The 7939-nt window shown below is 38.8% G+C and overlaps 2 protein-coding genes across 2 annotated transcripts; both read right to left on the bottom strand.

Annotated features, from left to right (window-relative positions):
• Positions 1-266: 266 nt before the first annotated feature.
• sft2d2a (SFT2 domain containing 2a) lies at positions 267-3263 on the bottom strand. The gene is made up of 8 exons (XM_085775387.1): positions 3082-3263; positions 2903-2992; positions 1934-2019; positions 1704-1785; positions 1338-1373; positions 1155-1213; positions 1037-1066; positions 267-936 (listed from the first exon to the last, which is right to left on the bottom strand). The coding sequence occupies exons 1-8, from the start codon at positions 3145-3147 to the stop codon at positions 897-899; spliced, it is 489 nt and encodes a 162-aa protein (XP_085631513.1). The 5' UTR covers positions 3148-3263; the 3' UTR covers positions 267-896.
• A 1418-nt stretch (positions 3264-4681) lies between these two features.
• tmem45a (transmembrane protein 45a) lies at positions 4682-7939 on the bottom strand. Its single transcript, XM_085773722.1, has 5 exons — positions 7738-7939; positions 7402-7614; positions 5707-5891; positions 5466-5608; positions 4682-5329 (listed from the first exon to the last, which is right to left on the bottom strand). The coding sequence occupies exons 1-5, from the start codon at positions 7931-7933 to the stop codon at positions 5233-5235; spliced, it is 834 nt and encodes a 277-aa protein (XP_085629848.1). The 5' UTR covers positions 7934-7939; the 3' UTR covers positions 4682-5232.

Raw genomic sequence — 7939 nt, 5'->3', positions numbered from 1 at the left:
CAATTGTTTCATGCATACTGGATATTTCCATGTTTTTGGCTGATACAGCTCTGTAACCTCAGTGGTCTTCTGGGCTGTTCCCCAAAAAACTAAGAACAATTTTCAAGCAACAAATCTTCCCCTAAATAATGGAGGTTAAGTTTTTCACAACAGAAACTGACAGATTTCAGTTTACACATCTGAACCTTATGTAAGCGTTACTTATTTAGCTACTTCATATGTATTTCTTTCAGCTATGGACATGAGGTTGTCATCTGTTTAGTTATACAATCACTGACATCATTTATTACAAATATTTACATTATTACAAAATATGAAGGTATTGATTAAAATTGATATAAACTGGAGTGATCGGTGGCCCCGAAAGGTCAATGCACTGCCAATTAAGAAAACACATGCAAAGATACAAATGCAAAGATACAAACTCACTACAAATTCAGAAACAAATTCAGCAATATGACAGCACGTGAGCTGCAAAAAAAATCACAACACAATTTATATTTTGCAAATACATCCTGTTAGCTTAGCCATAGTCTCTTTTCAGGTCTGTCACTTTCCCCCAGAAACACTTCTCTTCTGTTGTGAGGTTTTGCAACACATGCATTGTGTTATTGACATAGTTGTTTTCTGAATTCAGAGTACATTTGTGTTATTGCATGTTGCAGTATGTTGAGTTTTTAGGGCCAGAGAATAATACATATCAAAAAATCAATGAGCTCAATTAATGAAGCGTAGCAAGGAAAAGAAACAATTCGCAGATTTTTAAAATGTGTCAACGGAAGAGTCCCAGACTCTCCTTTAAAAGTAACAGCCACATTCAAGGTTATTCCAGTAACTTCTGTGTGAGACCTGCCCCCTTCACTTCATCCAGACTGAACCTTCAGCTCGGACAGGGTTCACTTTATGCACATGGCCACCAACTTCATTATTGCATCCCTGCAGAGAAATTCACATGAATCAGACAGGCTTTCAATGACATTTTGATTCTGAACATTGATACAGCCAAATTGGAGAAACAGAATTAAAAATGACAGACCTCACAAATGGGATGTACGACAGACTGTACCTGGATAACAAAACAAACCTGTGTCATACACGCTGATAGATTTCAGACTGAAACAATCAGTTAAAATTCAAGTGAACTTGGGACTTACCAGGCAAACGACAAGACTTGCAAGATGCAAAATAACAAAGCGAGCCCAAAGTTCTTCCACTGTTAGAAGAAAAAAGAAACACAGCTTGACAGACTGGGCTTAAACAACACAACACTGTACTGCAGTACAATCAAAGCAGTTCTTGATAACATGAGTGAAAGTGATAACTGTAGGCTTACTCACCCAGAAGGCTGCACAGAGAGTCAACACAAGGCAAGTCTAGAGCAGTGAATGAAAGACAGACATGATAACACCAACCTGGACTAAATGTGTGATGATTGTCCCAAATTGTTTCATTTATTTCTTTATATTTTGACTCTATTGTTAATAAAACAAACAGTAAAAAAAAATTTAAAAAAAGTTTCTGGACAAATTATCAATAACAAGTGTTCAGTTTTCAAGACACTGTCCTTCCTTAAAAAAAAATCAAACCAGTAAGTCATTTCAAAAGCAGATCGTTATGAATGAAGCCTTCTCAATGTATAGACATCAGTATTACAGTACAGTGTGTAAAACAGGGAAAGCAAAATAATTAACTTGTGTACTTACAATCATGATTGTGGTGGCCAGTGCTCGTGTTTTGTCACACATCCTTTTCAGCTGCTTCACTGGCCCCAGCAGAAACATGGTGCTGTTCAACAGATCAGAGGTAAACACCCATATAAAAATGTTCATATTCAGTGTGAATATGTTGCCCACACAGATGTTCAATCACATAATTACATAATACAAACTCCCTTAGATTAAAAGCATTCAATCTCCAGCTGCTTCACACTAACCTGCACAGAGCACATATGTTCCCAAAAGTGTAGAAGACGATGAAGAGTGTGAGTCCAATCTTTGGGAGGAAGAGCATACAAACTCCCTGCAGGACAGAGGAGAATACAGAAGACTGCATATTTTATCTGTACCAGAGGACAAATCTCACAAAAGGCCTTTGTGAGATATCCCCGCTCACAGAGGAACAAAGTACAACCATGTTTTTTTCCATCTCATTTATGTGTCTATTTTATGAAATAAATGTTGTATAAAAAATATTTTAGTGCTAAATTGGATAGAATAAAACAAAAGAATACAGGAAAGGGGATCTGTGTCTATCCAAGAACAATGGTATTAAAAATACATTTCCTTAACCACTCGGGGCTCCAGACTAACCTTTTTTTACTGGGAGTGGAGTGCAGTGGCCCCTAACTTAAAATTTTAGGAGCGCAAGCATGCAATTTAGAGGCAAAGATCATAAATCAACTTTAAAAGCAAATATTCACATATCCTCACACACATTGGCCTGCCACCTGTAATGACAGATTCCAGATTCTTTGAGTTGCTGCTTCCAAGTTTCACCAGTGTTAAATAAAACCCCAACAAATTTACTGGTTGCACATGTGCAATTGGGTGTAAAATGTACATGCACTGCCTCAGATTTTAGGGGCAGAATGCCCATTGTGTTGTTCCTTTTCCACCATGCACTGTACAGTGAAAAATAGACAACAACAGGGAACTATAGGTATGAATGTGAAAGGAAGGACACACAACATATCTCTATGCAGGTTACAGTGTGAACAGCAGCTGGAGAACGGGTCAGTGCTGCTACATGAATGATCATCACATCGTCCACATTCCTCAGAGCAAGAAGAACCTGTCAGGTCACATCACCTCCCTGCGCTGCGCTCTTCTTCCTCGTTGTGTGGAGCACAAAAACACATGAGGACGATCAATACAGAAATTAATCCTAGATAACAGATCCGTACCAAAACTGTGCACACGCCCCCCACCACGAAACAGGCGACGAATCCCTTCACACGTGTTCCCCAGCCCAGAGTGGAGGCTTCATTCACGGTCTGCATTGACACACAGGAGAAGAGCATCAGCGGGGATCACAGGTTAAACGCTATAGGCTACTGGTCTGAGGTTTAGAGTTTAGTTTTACCTCTAAAACGGTCCGGTTGTCTCTGCTCGACTCTTCTCCGCTCAGAACTGATTTTAATTTATCCATGATGGCTGAAGATCGTTAGCCTACGGCTTCACCAGATCAGACCACTGCGTCCAATAATGCGATCGTTTCCTGGACTGCCAAACAAAATTAGCCGGTTTCCTCGACGTCACATGGCTTATTGACTGCTTACCTGGCCAGGTGGATGACTTGAGTTTAGTCTCTACCTGGGCGGAGACGCAGCAGGAGGCCTCACTCACACCCAGCCAGTAATGTGGAACCAGGTAAGTGTTATCATATCATAGCATATTTAAAATGAGGAATCAGATACTTAACATCTATTTTATCTTTTTAAGCTATTCAGCATTTTTAAAGTCATTTTTGTATTAAATATATATTAAATATTGTATTGCAACTTTAGGTAGGTCAGTGGGTGGTCAATCAGACAACATGTAGCCCCAAAGGTTAACTGTTGCTGTTTCTTTAAGTCCCTAAGGGCATTAATCCACACAATTATTAAGCAACAAAAATTTGAAGTATTGATCAACATTTAAAAAAAAAAAAATTTACCTTTTTTTTATTTTATTTTGGATTAAGTATTGAGTATTTTTTATGCCATCATACTACATTTTTGCTCTTGATTATGACTTGCTGTTCTCAGTCTTCTCCTGTGATAATCAACTTGACATTTGGGTTGTAGACTGAGGCAGCGTGACATTTTATAGATACACAATAGATATTGAAGTACAAATTTGAAAATGCTGAGAGCAACAAAGGATCAGGGAAATAGCTTTTTAGTGTATGTTTGTAGTTGAGGATGGATATTGGTTGTGTGATATAGGAAACTAAAAATGTATTTCTAGCAACGAAAATTGAGATTTCGACCTGTTTTGTTTTTGAGTTGTGTAGGTTTGTGGATAGTTATAGGATTGTCAGTGGGGGACGTATTGTGTACTATGTACATGTATATATGTATGCATGTCTGTGGCTTTCTCATTAGGCTGCTTATGGTTTTGTAACGAAATCAGAAACGAGGGTTTGGCAACCAAGCCTGGCTTCAGTCAAAACCCTTTTCGACTGAAACCCTTGAACTCTGTGTTGTATACTTTTTTTGATGCTGTGATCGAAATATACATTCATTCATTCATATTTTTTTTTGATAAACCAGTCATTATAACAGTCATTTCATAATCAATGATGACAATCCTTAGTCACCTTGGTACCATACAACAGTTTCAGGTATGTAGCACCACACTGCTTTGCAGAAATTTGCAACGACATATCGGCAACAAAACCTGTGTCATCAGACAAGTGCCACTCAGTGGTACGTCACTTCAACATAGAAGATCTTTGTTGAGCCCTGCTGTTATACATACAGTGTGTACAAATGATGCACTCAGTTTAATGATAAGAGGTAAATAACATTTACAGTAACAAGGCCTCTGTGGATAAGCCTATTATAGCTATTAAAGTAAGTGTATAAGTGCATGATACATGGACACTGTTAAGACAAACACTGAATAAATTCTGTACAAGTGAACACATTAACAATAGCCACAGTTAATTTGTCTGCAGTCGTGTCAAAAAAAGGTTAAAGATTCAAAGACTTTAATAGAATTCTTATTGTTTGGCATTGGGTTTGTCTCACATGTATTAATCAAACTTGGATAGCATTATGAAATGGAAAAGACACATGGAAATACCTTCAAGTAACTCTCTGCTGTGCTGGTCATCAGTGACCGGTTTTCACCACTAGATGGCACTATACTTCACACCAACATGTCTGGGCAGGGAAGTTTGGCAGGTTAAACATAAGGCGTGAAATCTAAAAAACCTTTTCTTGTGAGTTCACTTATACTGTGTGTGCAAAATAATTATAAAGTGATATGAGAGAATATAAGTAAAGTATTAGGCCACAGTAAAAATAAATAGCACTGAACAACAAAAGTAAGGCTAAAAGAGGGCGTACGGCTGATTAAAAAAGGCAGAGGTAGACATATACAGGCATTTCTGAAGGAGAGCATCCAGAGACCATGTCCTTTTTCCCTTTTTTGTCTGCATGCCTTGATTCTAGTCCTATGTCTGCGCATATTACATCCCTGATTTAACTGTGATACACATCTGTCACAATGTAGTGTCAAGTCCTTTTCATAAAATCTCATCCTCTGACTCGGGGTCTCTGTCTCTGGGCTTCAGGAGCCCCATTTCCATCGGAGGGGTCCTCTTCAATCTGGAGCGAACCACACTACGAAAAAAAGCACAACAGACAGTGTGTTGGAGCAGCTTGAGTTGTTAATCCTAGTGTGGATGATTTGTAAGACTTTCTGGACAAATACACGAGCAGCAGCTTATGGGACATCTGGTGTGGAGTGGGTTCTCACCAGCTGACAGTGCAATAGAGCACGCTCACAACGAGCATGGCGAAGGCGAGGTGCCAGGAGTAGCACATGGTGATGAACATCATGTTGTTGTGATCCTTTAAGTCCCACTCTGGGCCACTGGGAGGGTACAGCACAAAACCAATCTGTGTGCAAAGACAGGGTAATGTTAAGAGCTAGAACCAACCTCCACCATGCACCCATACTCATACATACACACACACACACTCAGACACACACACACCTGCCAGAACCAGCTCCCCTGCAGGATGGTGAGGGTGCACCGCAGCAGCTCCAGAATGATGTTTCCTCGGTGGAAGACCTCCAGGCACGCAACCAAGGCCTGTCCAAAGACGGCGTAGAGCAGAAGCAGATGGACATGGACGTCCAGCATACTTCTTCCATGGAGATGGTAGAGGAAAAGAAATCCTGCAGAAACAAATGAAAGTCATCATGGAATAGGCCTATATAGAAAACAGAAAATGTGTTTTATCACTTTTCTGCTTTCTTAGTATGATGCTGACAAATAAGAAGCATTCTTTACTATATTGTTTTGTTATCCAGTCATAACCAAAGTCATAAACATGTATCAATGCACCGTTCCTGGCTGAGTCTCTATTGATCTAATTGAATATTAATGTAACACAATATCCTCAACGTCCATGGTCCAAATGGTGGATTCCCACACTTTTACCTGTAGCTCAGGTTGTATTTCTCCAGCTATACCAATTTTATTTGGCAAAATAAGTCTATATTATTGAGTAGATTTGGGTCACTGAGTGAAACAGACAGCTGAATGAAGCCATATAACAGCTAAAAGGTAATACAAATAAATAATTAGTAGATCTTGACAAAAGTGCATTATGTGTGTTATAATTGACTTATAGACGTGTATAACTATCATTATAAATACTCCTAAATTACCATAAGGCTTTATAACAATAAGCATAACACATCATAGAGCATTTCATAATGGCTTTTTAAACAACGTCTTAAAACCCACTTTTATAGGATGGCATACTCTTAACTATTTCTTGATCTTGTTTAATTATTCTAACATTTTATCTGCACTGCAAGAGCATTTCTACTTATTTATAAATTCATTTGTATTGTACCTTTGTGAATTTGTGCTTTTACTGTTTTGGTGGGTGCACTGCTGTTGATTTTCTGATTGATTGTGGGTCATGTGATCTCAGAGGGAAGGGGGTTTGCATGGGTTTTTCTTCTGTTGTTGTTCTTTTTTCTGTGATGTTTTATCTGTAAAGCACTTTGTGCATTTGCTTGAAAAGTGCTATATAAATAAAAATTATTATTATTATTATTATTATTATTATTATAAGATCAAGTATTATAATAGAGTTATAATTGCTCTATGATGTGTTATGCGTATTGTTATAAAGCCTTATGATCATTTAGAGTGTTTATAATGATAGTTATACACATCTATAAGCCAATTCTAACACTTTATAACTATATTTATAATGCATTATCGATGTGGGCATTGTCAGCAAGTTACTAACAATTATAACGTATTATAATACCTGACCTTATAGGTCATGATAAAATGCTTTATAGTGTGTTGTGATTATTGTTATAAAGCATTATGATCATTTATGAGTGTTTATAACTATAGTTATACAGCGCTATAACTGCATTATAACTCATTATAAGTATGGTTATAATGCGTTATAGAGCTAGGTGTTAAAGTAAAGTGTTACCAAAGTGCATGTTCAAATTCAAACTTGATCAAAAAATAAACCACTGACAATATTTATAATATTAAATAAAAAACATTTTAAAATCAGTTAAGATTCCCGTCTAGGACATGACAGATGTTGCTAAGAGGGTAAACCAGTACACCAGACAGGGCTGTGGGGAACCTCCCGTGATCAAAATCACTGCAGTATCAAAATGAAGATTTAAAAATGCTCATTTTTACCTTCATTAAAGAAAGCAATGGCCAGCATGAGCCTGTCCAGTGCCAGTGGGGCAGCCTCTGTGGTGTGGATGACCAGAGACACGGTCGCAGCCAGGCCAAAGAAGAGGTACATGGTGGCGTGCTGCCAGTTCATCAGCTGCTCCCAGTGTTTCTCTGCAAAGTCGTACAGCTGGAGCCTCGGCCCACCTGCTGCAAACTGCTCTGCCAGCATCCCTGGGGGACACGGGGAGGTTAGTGTTAAAAGAGTGGCTACTATAAAAACATCTGTTTTCATATTGTGCCAGTATACTAATCAAAACTGTTTCCAAATATTTTTATAAGGGAAGACCTGCTTACCAACGAAAGAGAAGAAGAGTATGACTGAGCTCTCAATGATCTCCAGGCGGCGCTGTGAGGCTCTGCTGGACAGTCTGGTGGATCCTATGTTCTTGTTCCTGCGGCTGGCGTGCCACAGGGAATACTTTCCTGTCCACCAGATCCCGGCCACCAGGAAGAAGCTCCCAGGGAGTGCGTGGCCCTTGAAGCTCCCCATGACTTG

Source organism: Trachurus japonicus, chromosome 4 (genome assembly GCF_045865225.1).
Source record: "Trachurus japonicus isolate A0001 chromosome 4, Traja_1.0".
Classification (NCBI taxonomy): domain Eukaryota; kingdom Metazoa; phylum Chordata; class Actinopteri; order Carangiformes; family Carangidae; genus Trachurus; species Trachurus japonicus.
This window is presented reverse-complemented; position numbering and strand designations above follow the sequence as displayed.

Excerpts from the sequence above, each read along its gene's own strand:
- sft2d2a (XM_085775387.1), bottom strand. The coding sequence starts at position 3,147 with ATGGATAAATTAAAATCAGTTCTGAGCGGAGAAGAGTCGAGCAGAGAC. Across the intron at positions 2,020-2,902 it reads GGGGCGTGTGCACAGTTTTG|GGAGTTTGTATGCTCTTCCT; the intron begins GTACGGATCTGT and ends TCTGTCCTGCAG. Across the intron at positions 937-1,036 it reads TCGTACATCCCATTTGTGAG|GGATGCAATAATGAAGTTGG; the intron begins GTCTGTCATTTT and ends ATTTCTCTGCAG.
- tmem45a (XM_085773722.1), bottom strand. The coding sequence starts at position 7,933 with ATGGGGAGCTTCAAGGGCCACGCACTCCCTGGGAGCTTCTTCCTGGTG. Across the intron at positions 7,615-7,737 it reads ACTCTTCTTCTCTTTCGTTG|GGATGCTGGCAGAGCAGTTT; the intron begins GTAAGCAGGTCT and ends CGTGTCCCCCAG. Across the intron at positions 5,892-7,401 it reads CATTGCTTTCTTTAATGAAG|GATTTCTTTTCCTCTACCAT; the intron begins GTAAAAATGAGC and ends TTGTTTCTGCAG.